Source organism: Bufo gargarizans, chromosome 5, assembly GCF_014858855.1.
Source record: "Bufo gargarizans isolate SCDJY-AF-19 chromosome 5, ASM1485885v1, whole genome shotgun sequence".
NCBI classification, from domain to species: domain Eukaryota; kingdom Metazoa; phylum Chordata; class Amphibia; order Anura; family Bufonidae; genus Bufo; species Bufo gargarizans.
Genome location: NC_058084.1, coordinates 42,822,813 through 42,849,073, shown reverse-complemented (window position 1 = coordinate 42,849,073; position 26,261 = coordinate 42,822,813). Strand labels below are relative to the sequence as shown.

Below are 26,261 nucleotides of genomic sequence, written 5' to 3'. Positions count from 1 at the left end.
AATTATCTTATTTTTTTCAAATAAAAAATGAAGTCTTCTTATAACATCCTGAATTACAATATTTAATAAAAAAAAGATATTTGCAGAATTTCACACCTTAATATGACATGAAATTAGCAAGCTATACATTTAGAAGGCTTTATTAGTGTTTGATCTGTACATCAATGAGATAATTATCTCTTTTGTATTTGCTATATTAAATGCCAAATTTAAAATATTAACATGATAGATATTTAACAGAAATTCATGAACTTACCAGTAAAATAAATATAACACAAATCAAAGAGAAACTCTTTTTGTCACTGGTGCTGAGCTTGTGTTTATACACAGCAGCACAGGCTGGTGCTTCTTTCTATAGTGTCAAAGCACGACCACCATTGATTCATTGCAGAGTGGTCGTAACCATGGAGACAGGCAGTGTATAATATGATGGAAAATGTAATCAAGCCAGCAAAGGAGGCAATATGGATAATCACAATACATGAGTAAGTGATTTGTATTAACTTTCTCTATATAATTAATGCTATTTGCTGAAGTGACTCAACCCCTTTAAGTGTAAAATGCTGGACTTAATAAGCATTCCTCATAGTCTCTTATGTTGAGAAATAGTCTAGTAAGTAATTGACGCATGCTTGCAGAATATAGATCAGCAGAAAATGATCAATATTATTTAAAAAAGTATTCACAAAACTATTGGAAAACTCAATTAAACACTGAAGAAAAAGATGCAAAGCATGCACTGCCAATTTGTACGTATCATTTTTCTATATCACTATCATCATCTATCATTGAAATAGGTGGATAATTAGCTTAAAACATTTCTACATTATTCCCTTTCTACAGAAATTATCAGTTATTAGACCCTGAAGCTGACCTTTAGTGACATTGGACAATTCTATGTTGCTTCAGTGGAGTCAGGGAGTAGAGATATTAATTAACAGATGAGAGCCAAGGGCAGACAGACATGTCATCGGTGGGGCCAAATTGACAGGTGGAGAGGCCAATACAAGTAGGCAGGGACGACTCAAGTAGTTGGGGTCAGGAATGCAATAGTGCAACACAACATACTGTTCCAGTAGAACTAAATACCATAGTGCATAACAAAATACTACCCCAGCAGCACAAAATGTGTTCTAAGAAGCAGCACTGTAGTGGGCTGACGGCAAGGTACATCAGTATCAGATGTTATTTAACACTAGGAGTCCCAGGATGCTATGTACCTTGCTGGCGGCCATAAAGAGGGCTTGGGCAGTCAACTGGACATCAGCCCACCAGGAAGTTTCCCTGTATGTAGAAGTAAAAACACTCACTCTAAGTACTGGCTGTTAGCTAACTACTAGTGTTGAGCTCAAATATTCGAATAGTGAATATTAATTGTTGGCCCACAAGCAACTTAAGCAGGAAGGAATCATGTTTTCATATGGGAAAAAAATGACGAATATTCTAAAAAACGAATATATAGCACTATATTCAAAATATTTGTTATTTAGAATATTTACATTATTTTTACCTATCTCTACAGTTGTTCGCATACTCCTCCCCGACAAGCGTCCCCGTCACCATTGGAACGCCTGTGGGTTAGAAAATACCATTGGATCTGAGTTTTCCCTGAGATCGTGAAAACTCAGATCCGATGATATATTCTAACCTACAGGCGTTCCCATGGTGATGGGGACGCTTGTCGGGGAGCAGTATGCCAAAGTGGAATAATAGTACACATTGAGAAAAAAAAAAGACGAATATTCTAAATAACAAATATATTCGCTATATTGCTATAACTTTGTTTTTTAGAATATTTGTCATATTGTAAAAAACTAAGTTATAGCAATATAGTGAATATTCGTAAAATACACATATAGACTGCAATTTAGCTAATATAGTGCTATAGTATTATTTTTTTTATAGTGTAAATTATTTCTAAAACTGAAGTTCAGAGGAGACAAAAAAAATTAGACTATAAAAAAAAAGATTATAGCACTATATTAGATAAATTGCAGTCTATATGTGTATTTTACGAATTTTCGCTATATTGCCATAACTTTGTTTTTTAGAATATTACGGATATTCGAAAAAACAAAGTTTTAGCAATACAGTGAATATTCGTAAAATACACATATTAGCCATAGCCAATCAATAGGAAAGTTGCCTTATACAGGTAAAAGAAAATCGCATATTATTCACGATTAATAGAATAATGACGAATATTCGATTTCGACGAATATAAGACAAATATTCAATCGAATATTAGCGTAACATCGCAAAATCGAATATGGCACCTCCCACTCATCACTACTAACTACTAACTCACATCAGGAGAGAAAATAATAACATCTCTCCTGAGATCAGCTGTTATTTTTAAGACCAAAGCTAATGTGTTAATGCAGTCTAGATTAAACGGACTACTCTAGGTAGTCCGTTTAATCTAGGTTAAATGATATCATGGTCCAAAGTGAAGAGACTATTCAGAACCATGAAATAAATATTCAGTAGACTTTTGTTCTAAACTGTCCCTAACAGTATATGATCATACACAGGACCTGTTATCACAGGTTGTCACAGATATCACCGTTATAAACCAGAAGATCCCTGAACTTGAAGGATCAGTCTGACATTAATTTCAGATATCAAAACCTTCTTTTAAACAGGAGAATACATGGCAGAACACAATTTATCATAAAGCATTACAAAGCAGTAGGATTAAATCCCCCCACCACCACATTCACTTGGACTTATGACAAATATTAGCCATAAATTACAGTAGGTCCTGGTGCAATGATGTTCAAAGGGGTTTTCCTGAATTAAAATGCAAATGACTTTTCCTTAGTATGTTGTGGCTGTGCTTGAGATCGCAGATGTGCATGTGTACAGAGCAATTGAAAGAATTGGGGCACTTTCATACTTGAGTTGTTGGATTCCAGCCGGCAGTTCCGTTGCCAGAACTGCTTGCCGGGTCCGGCAATCTGTATGCAAACGGATAACATTTGTAGACGGATCCGGATTGCAATACCAGATCCGTCTCTCTGGTTGTCATCTGGAAAAATGGATCCGGTATTTATCTTTTTCACATTTTTAAAGGTATACATCCGTTTTTCCAGAACACTTGGGGCCAAATCCGGCATTAATGCATTTCAATTGATAATAATGCCGGATTCGGCATTCCGGCAAGTGTTCCGAAATTTTGAACGCTGCGGTATTTTCTCCGTCCAAAAAAACTTACTGTGACTGAACTGAAGGCATTCTGATGCATCCTGAATGGATTGCTCTCCATTCAGAATGCATTAGGTTAAGGCTACTTTCACACTAGCGTTCGATCGGATCCGTTCTGAACGGATCCGATCATATTAATGCAGACGGAGGCTCCGTTCAGTACGGATCCGTCTGCATTAATAACTTAGAAAAAATTCTAAGTGTGAAAGTAGCCTGAGCGGATCCGTTCAGACTTTCAATGTAAAGTCAATGGGGGACGGATCCGCTTGAAGATTGAGCCATATGGTGACATCTTCAAGCGGATCCGTTCCCATTGACTTACATTGTAAGTCTGAATGGATCCGCTCGCCTCCGCACAGCCAGGCGGACAGCTGAACGCTGCAAGCAGCGTTCAGCTGTCCGCCTGGCCGTGCGGAGGCGAGCGGAGCGGAGGCTGAACGCCGCCAGACTGATGCAGTCTGAGCGGATCCGCTCCATTCAGACTGCATCAGGGCTGGACGGAGGCATTCGGGTCCGCTCGTGAGCTCCTTCAAACGGAGCTCATGAGCGGACCGACGAACGCTAGTGTGAAAGGAGCCTAAAACTGATCAGTTTTTTCCCCAGTATTAAGCCCCGAGGATGAAACTCAATACCGGAAAGGTTTAACGTAAGTGTGAAAGTACCCTAAGGAGGCTGCAGGACATGGTCCCTTCAAACAGCTGACAGCATAGGTGCCAAGAGTCGGACAACTGCCAATATTCTGAGCTTAGGCCATCATTATTGTAATCCCAGAAATCACATTTCAACATTATTTGTTGGGATATCAACCTCCCACATCCTCTCTATGGCCACAAGAGACGATGTTAGAGTATGCAGAGGCAGAAAAGGTAACTATGAGGCTCCATAGAAAAACCTGGAATGGGATTTCATTCCACAATGACTATTTTCAGAAGCTAATCCAGGACCTGAAAAGTTTAATAAATTGTTACCTCCACTTTTCACATGGTCATTTACTCCTATATTGAAATCTTCCAGTTTTCACCGCCTATTCCATTCCTTTGCCTTCATAATGATCACAAACTGTATGCCATCTACAAGCACAGTTGCTACAGTATGTCTGCCACCTTGGAAGTTAAGCCCATGTGCAGGCTCATGTCTGTCACCAAGAAATTTACTGATTAACCAGGCACAATGTGAGTCTAGGTCAGCTGAATGTAATGATATGTAATTATGACACTTAGCAAACCACTGTTTTATCATGCAGATAAAGCACTTTTAATCCATATGAAAATAAACAGATATGTACACCAAGGAGGGTCCAAGCCCCTCTATGCACTCTTGCTTCTCCTGCTTCCTCGTTCAGCCCTTTTTTCTCCTTCTTGATTGACAGAATAAGGTCACTGCATGATCATCTTGCCTGGTCCTTCAATCAAGAAGGAGAGGGAGGGGTTGGCAGAGGAAGAAGGAGGAGCAAGGGTGCACAGAATTGCTCGGGCCCGCCTTCAGTGCACATATATGCTAATTTGCATATGGATCAAAAGTATTTTTTTTTTCCAGAATGAATCAATAGATCACTAAGTGAAAAGTATCATTACATTCAACAGAGCCTGGTTTATCGATGAATTTCCTGGTGACAAACTTCCTTTCATATTTCTGAAAATGAGAAAACAAGTAAACACACTAAACAAGTAAATATAAGGATAATAATAACTTACTTGAAAACTGAATTGCAAATCCTGATTTGCTGATGTAAAAGTCGGTGTCAAATTGGATGGTAACAATATTAAGAGTGCTGTGAATTCCTTCTGGAACGAGGGAGCCACTAATTTCTTTGAGTAGCATTTCATTTTCTAGAGGTCCGTCCCAAACTCGCAGGATGTCATGTGATGCCTCTGTGTCGAATGCAAGGAACTGAAGACTGTAAATGAAAGAACAAAACAATCTAGTAGTAACTTATAGTAGCACATAATAACAATAAGCAGCCGACAGAAGTTTCCCATTTTATCATTGATGTTTATATAGGGCTTACACATTCTGCAGTGCTTTCAAATTGACCAGTAGACACTAGCAAATAAAAGAACAGGTAAAACATAGATAATATTTGCCAATAGTTTTTACGTGACCCATAAAGGAATGTGGCATTTCTTAAAAGAACGTACCATCTAGGAGGAATAAAAATGCAGATACAATAGACTAAAATACGTGTCTGGGAAAAACTATTGGTGACTTGTAGATCCCAGGAGGGACGCTAGGATGCTAAAAAAAATTACAAATTAAAGGAATGTGGGTGGCAATAAATGTACAATGGGGCACATTTATGAAGACTAGTGTTTTAGACGTCTGTCTTGATATCCCCTATAGCTGGTGGTGGATCACTGAAGTTATATAAAGGCGTTGGCCTCAACATAAATTTGGCTCATCCAGAGACAGTTCTAAATGTAAGACACCTTAATTTCTGTCTTAGATTTGGACAATTTGGGGGAATTTTTAGGACATTACATACAAATGTATCTCTGGGACTATATATGCTGAGCTATTTTCTATGCAGCCAAGGAAAGGATTAAGAAGATGCAAGTGCTTTATAAGCTGCTGTCCATCCACAGAAAGGGAAGAGCCAAGTTTTCCAGAAAAGCAGATAAGTGAGTAAAAAAAGAGCTTGAAAGTTATGAGATAACTCTCTTACATTCAGGACCTGCCAACCATTGATAGGACGTTGTTTATGCCATGTAAATCATTCTTTATGGATGTAAGAGATGACCCTAGCCTCTTTTTAAGAGCCCTTATTTTTCATAGGGTATATATATATATATATATATATATATATATATATATATATATATAGTAGTTTGATCCAAAACTACTGCAGATAAAACAAGATTTCTAGAAACTTAACAGAAACGTTGCTTAAAGTGCTCAGTCACGGCACACACAATGGATTCTGAGTTAACCTGAGTTCAGAGAAAGTCACATAAGGTAAGTTTGTGATTTCATATTCCGTCGTCAATTACCTTTCAATTTGTTTTAACATAAAAATGAGATCAGTATCCCGATGTGATCATTTCTCATTGTTCTTAAAAAGAACTGTTTAATGGGAACATTTGCTAGAGAAAATGACAGTAATGGAGAGAGACAGTAAATCACTGTCTAGATGTCTGATAGTTTATTTTATTATTGTAGCCTTTCATATTCTAAATCCATTCTAGTGTTCTCACCATAAAAAAGCTATGAATCAAGGGGCTAATTTATGGGGCCTCAAAGGTGACATAGCATTCATGCCTGGGAAACCAAAACCCCAAAAGCCTCATCAATATAAATATTCACCAAAATTATAAATGGCACATAGTAGGAAGCGGCCCTGTTACATATCTTACTTTGCAGTACATTCTTTTTCTTTTGAGCAAGGCTAGATTTGTTTACCAAGTCAAAGAGTCAGTTGGCTGTCATTGCCTGTATCCAGTACCAACTGGAAAAGAGGGTGGTTTATTGGTGACATCCTGACACGGCCTCAACTTACCATCCCTTTCCCTCCACAACAATACTCACTGGCATCAACAAATATTGTGCACATCAAAAAATATTTAAATAAATAAATAAATAATAAGGATAGAGCTCACCAATATCAGTCTCCACATCAGACCCATATTAGTCCATACCATGGACATATGGCATATATGAAGGGGAAGGGGTGGGCTGCTTGCAGAACAAGAAGCCATAAAGACAATCAAAAAGAGGAGGTGAATAGCCCAGCACCACAAATTTAAAAATGCAAATACCTTCATTCATTTTTCATATCAAAAACCAAAGTTGGTATGGTAGTTCACTTACGTGTTACGTGTAGACATAGAGATACTACACCAAACATTTGAAGCAATCTGAGCCACCATATGTGAACACCAAATCATTGACAAGGGTGCATTCTATTGGTTTATGATATTATGAATTTTGCCTATTGAGAATGTTTTAATAGATTTTTAGTGCCTCTGTGTCCACAGCTATGAGTAAGAGTCTTAGAGCTTGAAATGCAGTAGTGGAACACTGCACCAATTTAAGTTTTTAGTATGAAGATTTAATAAAATTATTCGGATCTTAAGCTTACAGTGCCGGGTCATACAACTTTTCTTTCCTATTGTGATCACCATTTCATTGGCTTTCTATCATGCATTTTCTAAGACATCTGATAGATTCTCTAAATTAAATGTGATATAGACATACTTCCTATTCCTAACTGTGTCCTGCAGCTCTTCAGATCTCTTCTCCAGCTAATCTAATAACTTATTGATAACTTACCTTTAACTTTAAATTTACTCTGTCGTCCTACTGTGTGCAATCTTGACAGTTTACCAAGCTTACAACTTTACCCATATAACTATCAGCCCCTTCTTTGCAACTTTCAAAGTTTTCTTTTTACAAGAAAGTATCACCACTAATGTTGCTGACCTATTTTTTCAGTTCCATAGATTCAGGCCTTAACAGACTTCACCAGCGCTGTTATATCTCACCATGTATAGCCTCTTGAGTGCTAAATTTCCCTATTTTTTTTTACTATTGTCAAATAGTTAACTTGTAATTTTTTTATTGGCGACATTGGAAATTTCCATTTCACTATCTATGTCATAATAAATCCTAAAATTTGCAGTTTTCACTCTGGTCACTCTCACAATAGGCTGAAACTTCCACTACTGTTGAACCCTGAACAAGCCACAAAGAAACACTATCTAATAGAGGTAGATAGTGCATTATCTAACTGAAGTTAAAAGCGATTGCAGCAAAGGGTGTTCATGGCTCAGAGCAGCCACTCAGGCAAGATGGCTGCCCCTATAATCATTTGCTCAGATAGACTACAGCAATTTTTTGGGCGCTCATGAAATATAAAAAATGGTGCATAAAACATTACATTAGAGGTAAGAAAACTTCTTATAATTTGAATCTGGTCCGATTTGAACAAATCACACCTACTATTCTATTCTGGTCTGAATAAAATCAACAATTCAAGAGAAGTTAGAGCCTATCCAATCAGTGGCGCTAATTGTAAAATACAGAGTCGTAAAGATGGATACTTCAGAATTGTTATCACATGGGGACTGCAAGTAGTTGCTAAAACAGATATCTCAGGAGAGCTTACAGGTCATCTTTAAGTCCTGTGATTACAGCAGCCTCAGAACCAAGTCAAACAATGTGTATGAAAATGCTAATATATGAGAGGGGAGCAAATTTGATGAAAGCTGCCCTGTAACATCACTGTGAAAATTTAGGAGCAATGTGAAGTTTTTATTTTTTTCTGGCAGTGCACTAGAATCTATTTCAATTAATAAAAAAAATAAGTATCCAAAACCATAAGGAAACATTATAACAAGAAGATCATTAGTATCTCTATATTACAAACATCAACAGAACCCTGCTGTTATCGTTCCCATATGTGTGTTTTATTTGCTTCCATTTTTTGTTACTTTAGGTTTTTCAATGCAATTACTGCAAGCTAATGTTAGGAGCTATTCTCTACTCAATAATGTGATGATACGTGTAACACAACAGATCTGATGCAGTAGTCATGATTAATTAGCCATTCTCCCATACGGATTCATTGTGGGATTTGACTGTAGTGCCTCAACACATTTTAAGTACTGCTTGTTCCAATGAACAGCGACAAACCACTTATTACATACATAATTATGCGGATATTTAAATCACCAATATTACCATCCAAGTTACTGGAATTCAGCTCAGGGATATCATTTAACAAGCAGATAGATAGGTGGTCATTTTGTGCATAATGCACACAAAGAATCCAGTAAGAGTAAGCAGTCTAATCATTTACACAATGTTCACGCATGCAGTCTGTTGACCACTATGCATGAGAGGCATTGTGATAGGCACACAGTACACAGAGTACAACATGAAGGCTTATACTGGCTGCAGCAAATGAAGCCTAGTCAGTAGTCACTCTGACTGTACTATTTTTTTATATAATTTTTGTATCAATTCCTCATTATTTTGAAGTCATCTGCTTGTTGTCATTGAATAGTAACCTTTATTGTTATCTGTCCTGGTCATGTCATGGACACACAGGTGCCTGGCTCATCACAGGACACAACTCTGATAACTAATGCAATGAACTTTCTGTGTGATCATTGATTGACCAGAACAGGTATTTAGCCTTTGGAAGCAAACAGTGAAGATTTTTATTCAATGGCTGCATGCAGAGTCATCTATTCAAGCGTATTCAAATCTACCTATTTTGTGGCACTCTCAAAGACAAGATTGTGTACTGAATTCAAGATTATTAGGATCTGATCATAGCGTGGACTGTATCTGAAGATTAAAGCGTTGCTCATTTGACCCTGTCCAGTAAAGAAGAAGGAGATTATGCCATTGTCGCATCCCACTTCTTCTGTCTTCTGGTCGGTCCACAGAGTACCAAAGCCATGAGTGGTCAGTAGGCTTGCTGGAACCCTTTCTACAGCCAAGGCTTGGGTAAGGATTCCGGCACCACCTACCGACCACCCATGGTAGTGACACACTGTGAGCTGGAAGACAGAGGAAGAAATTGCAACATTGGCTGAAGCTCCTAGTGGATGGGGTCATGTGGCCAGAGTTCAAATCCCCAGATACACTCTAGACAGGTAAGTAAAGTATATTGTAAAATGACAGTTACATAATATTAAAGTTATTGCAGTATACTTATATTGGGTTGAAAAAACCATCTAAGCCATCCCCAATATTATTGTACCTCCTTGGAATGGAGATGCAAAGTTCAACTTTGAATTTGGATACCTTACCTTACAATATTGCCAAGGTCCACTTCAATTACCCAAGTGCAGCGTAGATTATTGTCATAAGGAAAAGGGTATCCAGGCGATAAGATTCTACCAGATGACTCTCCCTTAAAACGGCCACCACATTCAGCTAGTGTAAGACAACAATAAACATCCATCAATTTCATAGTGGACAGAACTGGTGAACACAACTTTTTAAAGAATATGCTGGCTAAGATCCTTAGAATCAATATTTATGCAACAACCTTTGGTTTTTAAGTACCCAATGCTGACTGTGTACATAATCTTAAAATCACAGTTTTTTTTTTGCTCTATACTATAAGCAGAAAAATGCTGTCATCTATTTTATGGTCTAAGGTAAATATAGCATTAATAACTTTAGCACTGCAACTGCCTTAGACTGTGTTCACACTACCATTAAAGGTTCCAAAGGCAGCTCCATCACATTTGATGGCATATATAGTACAGCATGTAGATAGCGATGTTTCCTTCCTTACTCTTCCTCATGGCTCAAAATATCCCAAGATAAGTGGTGATAGAGGATCAGTTTAAGAAAAACATAAATTTTTAATACTCTGTCAGGAGATGTTCACGTGTCTATGTGTGGCCACCAAGTTTTGATGTGAATAGTCATCTGTAAAAAGTTTTGCATGTCAAGATAATGAATTAAAATTGCATGGTGAGTAATTGGAGTACTTTGTGAAAAGGGTAGACACATCTGTATCACTTACAGACCCCATTAGAACTTATTTGAGGCCTGTAAGGCACCATTGGGATCCATCATATGATGCATTTATAAACAAACTTTATCTATTGTGGTAATTAAAAAAGTGATTCAGTAAAATTGAATCTGTATATTACCAATACAAGATGGTAGTGGATAGTCCCATGCCCTCCTCTCTCCAGTCATACATTTCAATAGACTACTTCCATGGAGTGTGTAGCCAGGGTTGCATCCATAGATGATGGTGCTTCCAGCAAAATGTCCCTGGTCGCTGATTTTGTATCCAAATTGTGGCACTCCAGGATCTTCACAATGTGAGAGTTCAAAATCTGAGAAGGAGGTAAATCATGTACCTTAATCAAGAAAATATTTAATATACCTTATGTACATAATAGACATAGCAGAGTTGAATCTTCCATTCAAAATAAACAAGTTAACCACACAGAAATTCCTACTTTCCAATATCTGCATGCTCTAAGCAGATTTTGGGCCTCTGACATGTGTATTTTGCATAAACATAATGACAATGAATAATACTTACTGGTATAAACCAACTGGAAGCCTTCATCATTCACTTCGGAGTCTGAGTTGAATTCCAGCCATAAATGGTTTGAAGTGCTGCTCAATGTCAGTCCTCTCAAAGAAGATGCTGTAAAGGCCCCTAATAAATGTGCTGTGTTGTCTTTCCCATCATAAATCTATAATACAAGGACATAAATTCATGTGACAGTTGTACCCACATACTTAATATTAATATTGCATGACGATCTCTAGACAAGATTTAGATGAATTTGGTAAACATAAAAAAATAACAAATAATTCCAAAAGTATATATTTTTGGAATTGACACATTGAATATGGGCATTTTTCCTTATATTAGAGGAAAATCTCAGTGTGTGGTGCTATACAATGTACATTTACCCATCTGAAAGTGTTTCAAAGGTGGCACCATTCGAGGAAAACCCTGTCAGTTAGCAGCTCTTCTTTAATTGGAAGCATCATTAGGACTAGTTCACACTTCAGTGATTCGGTCAGTGATTTCCATCAGTAATTGTGAAGCAAAACCAGGTGCAGGTCAAAAACACAGAACAGGGGCAAATCTTTACATTATACCTGATCTCTTTGTAGACTTAACTTCTGGTCACTAAAATCACTGACCAAATAACTGAAGTGTGAACTAGGCCTTAGAAACTGACAACCTGGAGAGAGGAGTGATAGGGCTTTTTTTTTCAGAAGCATAAACCACTGCAAAAGGTGCACCACAATGATATGCAACTGACAACACTGGCTAATCCCTCAGGCTGATGTTAAAAACTGAGACTTTAGCCAATGTATTCCAGTCAGGAACACAACGGAGCCCTTTTGCACCACCGTCAAGGTATCTCAGTGTGTAATGGGTTCCTACCACTAGACTACCTATGGTGTGTGAACACGGTCTGAGAGGTGCTAAGATACAACTTACAGCCAAGCTTCAACATACCTCCATAGTGAGATCACTCAGGCAGTGGGAGAGATGATAAGGCTGTAAGCTCCACCTATAACAGGCCATGTGACACAGGCTACCAGGTGAAACAGAATGCTACCAGCAGTACGTAATGGCACATTCTAAACATATCAAGACAAATAACTGAAATAAAGTGGCCTAAATGGGAGAAAATGCTCAAAAACTCCAAACACTGTGGAGTGTTTATAACCGGGGGAGCAATTCCTCTGCATGTGATCCGTTGCTAGTGGCAATCCCCAGCAAAAAACAGTGGTGCAAAAGGGCTCCGTTGTGTTCCTGACTGGAATACATTGGCTAAAGTCTCAGTTTTTAACATCAGCCTGAGGGATTAGCCAGTGTTGTCAGTTGCATATCATTGTGGTGCACCTTTTGTAGTGATTTATGTATTTGTATATTTTCATCCACACATTATCCCATCTTGTGATTTTTCTTTATATTTATGGAATGTACCATTGCGCAATGATGGTAGCATTCTGTTGCACCTGGTAGCCTCTGTGTCACATGGTCTATTATAGGTGGGGCTTGCAGCCTTATGCCTTCTCCCACTGCATGAGTGATATCACTATGAAGGTATGTGGGAGCTTGGCTGTGAGTTGGATCTTAACGCCTTTCAGACCGTGTTCACAAACCATAGGTAGTCTAGTGGTAGGACCCATGCCACACTGAGATACCTTGACAGTGGTGCAAAAGGGCTCCGATGTGTTCCTGACTGGAATACATTGGCTAAAGTCTCAGTTTTTATCATCAGCCTGAGGGATTAGCCAGTGTTGTCAGTTGCATATCATTGTGGTGAACCTTTTGCAGTTATTTATGTATTTGTATATTTTTATCCACACACTACTTCATCTTGTGTAGGATACCATTGTGGTGCATGTGGTCCGCTGCCAACATCCTCCATTGTATGCATGTTTTGCTGGGCATTGCCGTTAGCAATGGATCACATGCGGAGGAATTTCTCCCCCGGTTATAAACACTCTACAGTGTTTGGGGTTTTTGAGCATTTCCTCCCACTTAGGCCACTTTATCTTAGTGATTTTTTTTTTTTTTTTCAGAAGACTGGCCAAGCAGCTTACAGCAACCAGGGACTCTGAAATGTTGGTCTATATACCAGGCAACTCTAAGGAACATACCGTTAAAGAAGCCACACACCTTAAATTATTGCTGGCTGGCGCAAGTAATGCTAACATACTTTTTGTGGAGCTTTATCATCAGGAGTAGTGTGAACATTCAGTTTTTTTTTTTTTTCTGCCAGGTTCTGCTCTTGCAAGTGCCCAGTGAGAGGCTTCACTGTCAAGTTCTCTCTGCTTCACAGTCCCTCCCCTCTGCTCTATGTGAATGCTATATAGTACAACCAATAGACCACCAATGCACTTAAGGATCAGAATCTGGTGGAATGAAAGTTCATATTCTCTTGACAATACCTAGTACTGTCAGCAGTTTAACATGGTTAAAACTGTTGACAGATTATTTTTACAAACTGATGATTCTTTTGTAGTATAACATAAGAACTAATTTTATTGTACATGTGTAACTTAATTTGTAAATAAAGTCTTAGCACTTTGAATAAAATCCAATGATAGGTTTTGCCTTGGGGCATGACAGCAGAACAATGGAAAGCCGTGCAAGATAAATTACTTTTGAAATGAACTTGGAATGGGGCCGAAGTTGAAGACAACTGTTCTTGAAAAACTGGTGAAGCAGCACACAAAAGTCTGTGAATGCATTTTGACTAAACCATACAGAGAATTATTCAGCTGAGAATCAGGGTTTCTTATCCATCATCTCGGAGAATTAATTGCACAGTTCCCAAAATGACATTTAATATCTGTTTAACTGCACTATATACTTCTCTCAATTTAAGGTTTTATAGGAAAAAATATATTGATGATTCCACAGGTGTATGGCCACCTTTAGTTAATAAAAAACATATATCAGTCTTTAAAAAAGAATGTATGCTATTTGTTATTCCACTTAGAGACTAATAAATGATTTGACAACTAGGTGTTACCATTTCCCTTGTCAAGAGGCAATATCATTATCCAGTATGACATTGGCAGTGCGAGAGTATGTAGTAACACCCCTTAACCTGATAGAATCCAGTTGTCAATTTATTCGTAAATTAGTAGGAGAAATAACAAAAAATTGCAATATTATGGGTTATGCAATTATTTTCTAAAACAGACATGCTAGCAGAAAAGACAGGTCCTCCTTAAAGTGTAAGTTTCATTTCGGTTTATTTTTAATATTGTGTAGGGACAAGGATGTTAAGCTTTTTTATAATATACTTAAAGAGGACCTTTCACCGTTCCTGACATGTCTGTTTTATTAGCTTCATGCCTTCCCCGTGTAATAGCAATTCTGGAACATCTTTTCTCATGGCTCTATGTCCTGCTATTCCTTTATTATTTCTACTAGAAGTTATGAATGAATTGCTAGCAGTCTCCAGTAAGGGTACAGAGGGGAGGTGACCAGTTGGGGGTGTGTACCTGCACAGACTCATTCTATCCAATCAGTGCTGCCATTTTAAGGCTGTGCAGGTACACACCCCCAACTGGTCACCTCCCCTCTGTACCCTTAGTGCAGACTGCTAGCAATTAATTAATAACCTCTAGTAGAAACAATAAAGGAATGGCAGGACATAGAGCCATAAGAATAGATGCTCCAGAGTTGTTATTACACAGGGAATGTATGAAGCTATTAAAACAGGCATGTCATGAGTGGGGAAAGGTCCTCTTTAATTAGAGAAAAGTGTTAATTTTTTAGTAGAAAACAGGCTGTAGAGCATCTCCTTAGCATCATTCTAATTGACCGTGTCATCAGCAGTCAGATGAACATTCGAGATCATTTTGTGTACATAACCCCACCCTCTGGCTCCCTATAAGCATCCTCTCCGTCTGTGTCCCTGCGTATCTGACTTGCTGAGAGTGATGGCCACTGGCAGATATCTACATTTATCTGTTTCCTTTTCTTCTTTGTTATTAAGCATAGGAAGGAGAAATAAGAACAGAACTGACTACTGACAAGAAGTGTACTATGTCCTTGTATGCCTACTATTAGCGGCACGTGCTGGAAATTCCGTTAATCAGTCTCATTTCTCTCCTCTATCCGTTTAGTAACTAACAAGGAAGAGAGAGGAGAACCAAGCTCCCAGTACTTAGCGCTGACAGTAGTTATAAGGAGTTATAGTACACTTACTGTCAGTGCTATCATTATCCAAAGATCCTGTTTAGATGCCCACTGAGTTGGCCTCTCATCACAAACAGAGGTTTTTCCATCTCAGTGGGAGTCTTTTATGACCATTGTCGGTAATGCTGCTCCTCATGTACAGTATACAACCATATGACAGCTCCATCCACGTAAAAATGTATAGGTCAACTATGCATGTAAGTTTTTTTTCACAGATTCATATAGAATCTGTAATAAACAATTGCAGCATATTTCATTGGATTCTTATTGCAGAGATATTCTCTCCTGGAACCATTTGGGGAAATATCTCAATAATGTTCACTCATCATGGATTGATAACTACTTAGGCACATATTATGTAGGCAAACCCTCACCAAATCTATCAACATTTTGAATACAGTGGATATGAATGGGGGTTTTGTAACCTCATTCACATGCCCCAGAAAAAAATCTAGGCAGATTTTTGTTTGTGGTATAGAAAAAAAAAAAAAAAAAAAACATGAGCATACACTTCTAGAGATTCCATGCAGAAAGATGTGATTGACAATGGGACTGATCCATGTGCAAATTCATTGGCATATCCATTGCTGGAACCAAAGTATCAGTCTCAAATTTCTTCTGTGGACAACTTTGTAAAATATATTTTGAATTTGTTTATTTGTTGTTGACAAATCCATGACATGTCAACATAGACTATGGAGGTGTGGTATTTATTTATTTTCCTTCAAAACTTCAATTCATTTTATACAAAAATTGTTCAGTCCTCATGAGGTTAATATGTTTTTGAAGCTCAAATATTTAATGGTGAAAAAATAACCTACTTTTAGTACATCTCCTTGTGCTAAATGAAATGTCCTGGCTGAAATATTGATTCCTTTTCCTGCTTGAACTTGAATGCTGTAAATACATTCATGATTATTTTCATAGTTCAGTGGGTAATTCGGAGACAGCAGAATTCCTTCATTATTTGTTGCAGATGCTCCGCATTCAGCTGCAGATAAAACACAAAGTGAGAGAAGACATGTTAATAGGCAGTGCTGTGCTTCATAACTGCTTTTCCCAATGAAACTGTAAAACATAACTAAGCACATTAAGATAATTACCAACCTGATCCCACTAAACGGCAGGTTTTAGAATTCTCAGCTGAAACACAATTGTCTCAGTCAAGGGGGTTGTTGAATTCCCTGAAGTGGTATAACAGGTAAGGCTTGGATGCTACTTTGCTACATTATACGTTGAGTTATTTTAGGTTAATAAGAAGGAATATGTAGACTAAGGTTGATCACCATGTGATTGATTCAGTATAAATGCATTATAAATGGCATTGAATGGTCTAATACAGAGTTATAGTGAGGGTTTGCTCACAAAAGGCTGACCCTTGGATTTCTGCAGTTGTGAAAATCCAATTCAATGGGACAAAAATTGACATGGTACCCTGTTTCCCAAAACAAATGGGTTTCTAGATAGAGATTATGAGGATTTCTCTTAGATTTCATCTCAAAATCCAAACAGAAAATCCATCTTGTGAACATATCCAAAGGAATTCCATTACCTTGAGTTAATAATATTAAGTTTGTTCTCTTAAGCTTTTCAAAGACAAGGGATTAGTATTGGCTGGAATGCTGTAGATTAGTGGTGTGACCAAATCAGCGAGATATATATGTTAAAGGCGTTGTCCAACTTTTATTAAGTGATGGCTTATCATTAGGATAGACGATCTATTGCTGATCGGCAGGGGTCCAATGCCCAACACCCTGGCTGAACAGCCTTTCGACAACAACTCAACAACATGGACAGAGTTAAAACGGAATATAATATAGTGCAGCTGATCTACGGCATTGCAGGGTGTCAGATGCCTGCTGATCTGATACTGATAGATTAGAGATGAGCAAAGCTTTGAAAAATTAAATTCGGCAACTTCACCAAAGTTAGCCAAGAAATTAGTTCTAAATCACCATAAATCTGGTATATCCAGGCCACTCTGCCTTAGGGTATGGCCACACGAAGCAGTACTGCTATGGGCCGGTTACGGCTATGCTGTGGTGAAGAACCAAATGGCCAATTAGCCCACAGCGGTCTTTCATGTAATAATGAAGGCCACACTGTATAATCGGTCTTCATTGTTAACAGCCACCTTTAATGCACCTTTAAACAGGGCCTGTTGCTGGCATGGGGTTTGGCTGGTTAGAAAGGGGGACAATATTCAAATTAGTGGTGTTCTTGCCTGCAATCTCCTGTAGATTGACAGTAAAAAGAGAATATTAATTAGCTGTGGCATACCCACTTCTCAAACCCCAGTGCTCTCCTGCCCTACAGGTAGGAGCCCTTCTTCTGCTATCTGCTTTTCCTCTTTTTCCTCGTCATCTAATATTGATGAAAATATGTTATCAGGAACATCCAACTTTTCCTCTCTGCATCTTGCTGACTTTTCTAGGACATGGAGACTTGGAGGATGATTTGGAAGAAGTAAAGCCAGCAAAACATGAGGATGGTCATTATCAAGACTTGGCCCCCCTGGATGGTATTGGTTGTCACTCTGGCACCAGAACAATAAAGGCTTCCATATTATGGATATTGAATTATCTATCTTACTTTATGGCTGATGTAGGAGCAAGTAAATGTAGGAATAAATAAATTAAACTGAAACAGAATTAGTCTCCCTGCACTCACCCTGTAGTCTTTCTGCACACTCCCTGCAATTTCCCTGCAGTCTTCATGCACTCTCCCTCTCCAATATTCTTCTATTAATCATTTTCAGCAACACTGCTCCTAGCACATCAACGCGTGCCATGTCATCACCTATGCTCAGCTTACAGGACAATAGTGGGACGAGGGTTTTATAGGGCTGTGACATCACAAGGAATGGCTATTTGTGGACTGGCTGGCTGTTTGGGATTATGCGTGATCTCCCGGGTTTCTTGCTTTCACTTTGTTAGGGCTCATTCACACGACCGTATGAATGAGTCCGCATTCGTTCCACAATTTTGGTGCAAACCCATTTATTTCCGCATCTGTAGTTCTGTTTCATCGCCCCGCAAAAAAGATAGAGCATGACCTATTCCTGTCCACCATGTGCAGTCCGCAAATTAAGGAATGCACACGGGCAGGTATCCGTGTTTTGCATGTGATACTCAATTTGAGGACCGCCAAACACTGCAGTAGTGTGAATATAACATGTGCAGCCACAAGTTTAGGAAAAACTGATTCATTACCATGAAGCGCAAAAAAATTCAGATTCATTGCGAATCGAAGTTAAACTTCGGACCAAATTCCGCTTTGAATGCTTTACTTTGCTCAACAGTATTGATGATTAAATCTTAAGAATAGGTCATCAATAAAAAAAATCTGGAAAAATAATACATTTCTCCCAAAGAAAATTGCAAATAACAAATTATATGGTGGTGAGTTTTGACAAATGACAAACTCAGCTTTAGCAAGCTCTTAAATCTAATAAGTCTGAAGTCTCAGAGTTTTAAAAGTAACTTTTTGACGATTTGCTCAGTTGGGCAGTAGTGATTATTGGGAAGTGGGAACCATAGGTACATAATGCCTCCAGCTCCGCTTCACCTGATATCACAGCTTCTGCCGCTGTTTGAGGACATTAACTTTCTATTTCCGCTGCTCCCATTTAGGATGAGAACTTTTCTCTGAGATGACTTGCCTGTGGGAGAGTTCCATAAAGTGAGCTTTCAAAACAATTTTAAAGAGGGCTGTGATAGATGATAAAAACCGTAACTCTGTAGAGAGTAGCCACTGGTTCCTTCAAATTTTCAGTAATCATGTGTAAGTGGGAACCAGATTTAGGTTTTAATGCTGAAATTTGAAGTTTTAGAACACATTTTTTTTACATGAAACCAATTACCTAGTTGTCCCATGACAACCACATATTTGCTATACACAGGATAGGGATAGGTATCTGGTTAGTGGGGTCCAACTGCTGGAGCCATCACAGATCACGGAAACAGGAACAGATATTTATATAAGTAGGGGGGCTCAGATAATCAGATAATACTGTATATTATTGTGGCATGCTGGATTTACCAATTAACAAGCCTGTTTTAGAAGCAGTCAGTTAGGGTTCATTCACACAGGCCATCTTTGTACCTCTTTTTGTTTTTTCCCCAATCTTTGCAAAAATTTGTAAAACATATACCCTAAGAGCAGATTCATATGCAGCAGGTTTGTAGCAGAAATTTAACTTCTATTCATAATTGGGTGTCCATAATTATTATTATTTTTTAAATGGCATATTCCAACACATTTCTACCTGTTAGGTGATTTAACCCCTTAGTGACCACTAGAGCTAACAAAGTCGAATTAGTTCCGAATTTCAGGAAAAATTTGATTCTGAATGAATTACCTCTCACTTTGTGGTAACAAATCACAATTGTTCCTAACATGGTGGCTACAATGGTGACTACACATGTGAGGACATGAGGCAAGGAAATCTGGGAAGGCAGGATGACCCATAATGCAAGCAGCCAACCAGCTGCCAGCCAGCCCGGTGATGTCACAGCCCTATAAATTTGGCGGCCATCTTAGATTCTGCCATTCACCATTGTACTTTGTTCAGGGACAGACGTTTATGCAGGCGCTAGGGAGAGTGAAAGAAAACCTCATTGTGAAAAAAAAGCGTTTTATAAGTGCACGATAAGTATAGGGAGGAATCAATCTAAGTGCAGAGTCAGATGTTGCAGGGGCTAGGGAGAGTCATACAGAATCATTGGGAAAAAATATGATTTATAAGTACAAGGAAAGATTATTTGGGGATCCAAATAGCCGTTATACAGCTCTGTCATTCCAGCAATTTGTTGTAGGGGTGCAAGTGTTATGTTGAAAAGCCTTTAGTGGCTTATATCTGTGGAAAAAGAGAAATATATACTCTGATCACTTCTGCAGCTAAAAATGGTGAAAGCGTTTAGTGCCCTATTATAGTACAATACAAGAAAAATAGACGCCGTTCACATTTGGTGTTATTTGCGCTAAAAGTGCTTCTTGTCATATTTCCATAGAAAATGAGAAAAATATACGCCTTTCACATTTGATGTTATTTGCGTTAAAACCATTTATTGTCATATGTTTTGAGAAAAAGATATAGACATCTACCGTATATGGAATCAGCTGCCAAAAGTTTAAAAGGAGTGTGCTTCTTCTTTACACTAACAATGACCTCTAAGCCTGAGTTAATACTTGAGTTATTTGGTCGGTTTTGGCCCTGTGACTGCCCAAATAAGTGAAGTGTTCAGTGTGATTCTATTAGCGACGCCTGCCATCTGCATGTCATACTGATTGACAGTATTATTTCACTACCACAGCAGACTCCCTATGCGTATTACTGCAAGGCACGGTGTTCTTTACCACTGTAAAGGCTCTATGCAGCCTGGAAATAGATGTTTTTTAATGCGATTTGTCACAAATAAATTCAGATCGAACAAATTTTTCTGGAAAAAACGGCCAAATCAAATTTTTGAGAAATTCACTCATCTCTAGTGACCACCAATACACCTTTTTAGGGCGGTCACTATCAATATGGGGTCTTAGTCTGAGCGGTCGCCTTTACCTTGTGGCCCGGTCTAAGTGCTAAGCGGAGGTTTGTTTCTCACATAAGTAGGAACAGGAGTGCCAATTGGGGCTGTTTAAACTCTTACATGCTGTGGCAATGGCGCCTGCCGCATGTAAGTGGTGACAGAAAGAGCAAACTCTCTCTGTCTCCCATCGGCGCCCAGCAAAAGCGATCGCGGGATTCTGATGTGTGTATAGGCAGGCTGGGACCTGGTGTAGGCCCCAAGCCTGCCTTGAGTATTCCTCTGCAGGTTGTGCCTCTCTGGCACAACTTGCTAGTCAATGACAATATTGCACAAACATCAAAATGAAATGCACTACAGGGAGGGTGCATTGTATTTTAGAAGCAATCAAAAGATTGCCTTGTATAGTCCCCTTGTGGGACTATTAAGTGATTTAAAAAAGTAAAAAATAAAATATTTATTAATTTATTTATTTTTAAATACACTTTTTTCAAATGAAAATACTCTTTTCAACAAAAAAATTGCAAAAATAAAATCTCCCCCACATGCTTATTATTCCCACTTCTGTAACAACCCGCACTAAACAAATATAATGTCATTTATCCTTTACGGCAAATGCTGTTAAAAAATAATAATCCAGAATTGCTAATTTATTCTTAGTCACCACCGAAAAAAACATAATAACAAGCGATCAAAAAGTGTTATTTACCCCAAAATGAAACCATTGAAAAGCACAAGTCAACTCCCAAAAATCAAACCCTCACCCAACTCCATAGAAAGAAAAATAAAAAAAAGTTATTGATCTTGGGATGCGGCAATGCAAAAAAATATTTTCTTCTTTTTAAAAAAAGGGGTATTATTGCATAATTATTTGCTTAATTATTTGCTATAATCATACTTAATAAAGATATTAAGTATTTTATGCAAAGAATGAAAGTTATGTGTACCCTAAAATGGCACAATTAAAAACTACAACTTGTCCTACAAAAAAAAAAAAACCCTCATGTAGCTATATAGATGGAAAAATATAAAAGTTATAGCTCTTGGAAGGCGACGATAAAAAACTGAAGAAAACTGCTTGGTCATTAAGGCCTAAAACAGGCTGGTCACCAAGGGGTTAAAAATAAAATTAACAAATAAATATATATTAAGTATGTAACGGGGGTTTGAGGGCGCCCCCTAGTGTCTTTGGGGTCCCTAAACCTAGTTAACTCACTATGCCTGACAGGCGGATCCTGAGCCTCCGCTATCTGGGAGCTGGGGTACATGTCTGCGGCAGTGCCTCCACCCAGTGGAGCATCTGGGGTAGGGATGTGGGGTCCCACTGGGAACATACTTGGTGCAATGAGACTGACACAGCCTAACTGAAATTAACTTTATATAGTAAGTAGCAAATGAACCAACATACATAGGAAAATACAATAGAATAACACAGATAACAATGCAATGTGGATTTTCCTCACCCACCCACCAGCACACCTGCATCCCACCCCCTTATCTTCGCCCTAGTGGCCGTTGGTGCACATAGGAGAGTTGGGGCCCTATAAGTCCTGCTCCGCAGGGTCACTGAAGCAGCCCGAGCTGTGTAATGTCCGTCACTGGACCTCAGAGTCTTTACTGTTAATGAGGAGACGGGTGCCCTGTGGTGATACAGGGAGATGTTTGGCTTACCCTCACAACACGATTAACCAGGTCAGTCAGCAGCATCCTCCTCTCACTGGATTCACCAGACGTCTGGACTCAGTGCTTGTCTTTGACAGCAGGTCCCTCTCTCAGCAGATGTGACCTTGGGTGAAGCAAGTTCTCTCCACAAGGTTCTCTCTCTGTGCTGCAGTCTCTCACAACTCGACACATGTCCTTTATCTGGCTGAGCATGTGGTAACTGACAGAAATCTTCCAGGACCTCCCTCCTCAGCGCTGTGCCCGAAGTATATCCTAAAAGGACCTGCGATGATGCCACAATCATGTGACTGATTTCAGCAGGTCATGTGATCAATGCTCAATGTTTTATTAACAGCATACTGAGTCCATCTGCCATCTACTGGGCATTTCAGATAATGCAGCCTGTGTAACTTCACAGGGTTACATGCTCCCCCTTGAAAATACTTAACAAAATTTCAACAGAAAAAGGTTTAGTATACATACAGTACAGTTAGCACAGTAACATCCTAGCTAGCTAGTTATCTAGGGCAAAGAATCACTAACATTTACCACTTCAGCTAGTGCATGTAGGAAAGTGGCCATTTTATATGCTGCTTGTGTCAGCGGGGCATAACTGGGCTCTTCTATATTATCATAAACTAGGGCCCTAGGGGGATGCCGCATTCTGGTGCTGTGCCTCAGTTCTTGCGGTGGGAGAGGATCTTGGGACATCAACTGTGGAACTTCGACTCCTGTCCTCGAAGTAGAGTCTCTAAAGGAAGTTCCAGGCACAAAACATGGACTTTCTGGATTCAACCTTGGAGAACTTTGTGAACCAGGAGAGGTTCCGGGTCTTTGTTAAACCACAGGAGTTAAAGGAGGCAATTGCTGTGTTTCTTCTGCGGGTGATGACCACCACTGATCCTCTTCACTGGGAGTTCCCGGGGTCTCCTCTGTCCCATTTCCAGGACTCTCTGCTGGGTTTTCCTCCAGTTCTTCACTACTCTCTTCCTCTTCATCAGCATACACAACTGGAAGCAGATGGTTTCTATGCCAAGCCTTTATTCGGCCCTCCGGGCCCCTAATGTTGTACACTGGCAGTCCTTCCAGTTTGGATACAACCTCAAACAGAGTATCTTTCCATCTGTCAGCCAGTTTGTGTTTTCCAGGCACACCTAGATTCCGGAGAAGAACTTTATCCCCTGCTTGAATCTCCTGATATCTCACCTTAGAATCATACCTTCTTTTGTTCCGTTCTTCCATTCTTGCTGCAGCTTGGGTGGCCAACTCATAGGCCCTATGAAGGTTTTGTTTGAGGTTCCTCACATATTGAAAGTGTGAAGTTGAATCTGTTCCATCAGGAGACCCTCCCAAACGGACATCTATCGGCAATCGAGCTTCTCTTCCGAACATTAGGAAATAGGGTGAGAACCCTGTAGATTCATGCCTTGTACAGTTGTATGCGTGGACCATGGCTTTCACATGTTTACTCAAAGAGCGCTTCTCGACTTGCTTGAGAGTCCCTAGCATATCTAGGAGGGTCCTATTGAACCGTTCTGGCTGTGCACCACCCTCCGGATGATAAGGTGTGGTTCTGGACTTCTGCACCTGCAACATGTCCAACAGCTCCTTGATCAACTTACTCTCAAAGTCTCTACCTTGATCAGAGTGTATCCGATTGGGTAGTCCATAGTGAATAAAATACTTCTGCCACAGGACTTTGGCTACAGTCACAGCCTTTTGATCTTTAGTGGGGAAGGCTTGAGCATATCTGGTGAAATGGTCCGTTACCACCAGCACATTTCCAATTCCCGCTGTATCGCTCTCAATGCAGAGATAGTCCATGCACACAAGATCCATGGGTGCTGTACTTTTCAGATGACCCATAGGGGCAGCTCTCACAGGCAGGGTCTTCCTCTGGATACACCTCCTGCTTGTCTTTACATGTTGCTCGACATGTTCCCTCATGCGAGGCCAATAGAACCGATCTTGTACTAGGCCATAGGTCTTGTCCACCCCGAGATGCCCATGTTGATCGTGGAGAGCTCTCAGGACCATGCCACGGTGTCTGTGCGGTAGTACCAATTGTTTCCTGTCAGGGTGATCATGATACTTCACGACCCTATAGAGTACTCCATCTTCGAGATGTAGTCTATCCATTCTCTTCGGTATAATTCACTTTGACTCACAGGTAGAGAAGTCAGCGATTTAGGATTCTTAGTCTTTATTTCTCTGATAACTATCCCAATATACCAATCCTGCGCTTGAGCCTTCCTCTTGTCTTCTGAGGTTATACTGGACCACTGTTGGAGCATGACTGGAGCATGGAACACCTCAGGCACGGCTTCTGGAGAGTGGCTAATGGAGTCTATCCCTCTTAGCTCGGCAAATTCTTCTTGACTCTCGGCCACCACATACATCTGAGAAAAGGCTCCTACCCCCAGCCCAGGGATCTCTTCCCACTTCTCTTCTTCTTGGTGAGGAGGGAGTCTAGGTCTGCGGGACAGGGCATCTGCGCTGACATTCTTGGGCCCAGGCTTGTACTTCAGGCTGAAACTGTAGCTTGACAAGGCAGCCTGTGGCATCCAGTTTAGCTGTAGTCTGGATGTAGGTAAGTGGATTGTTGTCAGTCCTTACTTCGAATGTTGCTCCATACAAATAGTCATGCAGCTTATCCACGATGGCCCACTTGAGTGCCAGAAATTCAAATTTATGGACTGGATAGTTCTTCTCTGCACCTGTAAGACTTCCACTTATGTAAGCCACCGGCCTCAATCCTTCTGGATAACTTTGGTGCAGTACACCCCCTAGGCCTTCCATACTGGCATCCACATGGAGGATATATGGTTTCTCAGGGTCTGCATAGGCTAAGACATGAGCTTCTGTAAGTCTTTTCTTCAATGTCAGAAAGGCATCTTCACATCCTGAAGTCCATTTCTCTCCAAAGGGGTCTTTAGGATATGGTGTCTTAGCACCCTTTACGTCAGAGGTAATCTTCAGTAGGTCATGTAACTCTCGAGCAATCTTTGAGTAGTCTTTCACGAACCTTCGGTAGTAACCACAGAATCTGAGAAAGGACCGCAACTCACTGATGTTATTTGGTGTTGGCCAATTCAACACTGCTTCAATTTTAGCAGGATCTGTGGCTACTCCTTCAGCGGAGACTATGTGCCCCACATAAGTGACAGAGTTCTGGGCAAATCGGCATTTGTCCACTCATAGCTTCAGGCCTTCAGCTTGAAGTCGATCCAACACCTTTAGCAATCTTTGTTCATGCTCCTCTGGGGTCTTTCCGAAAACAATTAGGTCATCTAGATACACTAGACACTCATTGGGATTCATATCCCACACAGTTTTCTCCATCAGCCTCTGAAAAGTAGCAGGAGCTCCTGTGACTCCCTGTGGCATTCTGGTAAACTGGAAGAACCCCAAAGGGCAGATGAAAGCTGTATTTTCCTGATCCTCCTTCTTCATGGGTACCTGATAATATCCAGACCTCAAGTCAAGCACACTGAACCACTGACTGCCAGATAGGGCGTTCAGAAGATCCTCTATCCGGGGCAAAGTGTACGGATCTGGCACAGTCCTCTTGTTCAGAGTACGGTAGTCCACACATAGCCGAACTGAACCATTCTTTTTCCTCACTACCACAATAGGTGAGGCATAGGGGCTCCGGGACTCTGTGATGATGCCTGCTCCTTCCATCTGCTGGAGCATGTCCC

General features: G+C 39.7%; 1 protein-coding gene across 1 annotated transcript in view; it reads right to left on the bottom strand.

The window, feature by feature from the left end:
* Positions 1-26,261, bottom strand: part of CSMD3 (CUB and Sushi multiple domains 3) — a 1,090,172-nt gene that overhangs the window by 545,568 nt on the left and 518,343 nt on the right. Inside the window, exons 20-24 of the mRNA XM_044293228.1 lie at positions 16,195-16,364; positions 11,225-11,381; positions 10,821-11,012; positions 9,963-10,089; positions 4,902-5,104 (exon numbers count right to left, since the gene is read on the bottom strand). Of these exons, the coding sequence (XP_044149163.1) occupies positions 4,902-5,104; positions 9,963-10,089; positions 10,821-11,012; positions 11,225-11,381; positions 16,195-16,364 (849 nt within the window). The remainder of the gene's footprint in view (positions 1-4,901; positions 5,105-9,962; positions 10,090-10,820; positions 11,013-11,224; positions 11,382-16,194; positions 16,365-26,261) is intronic.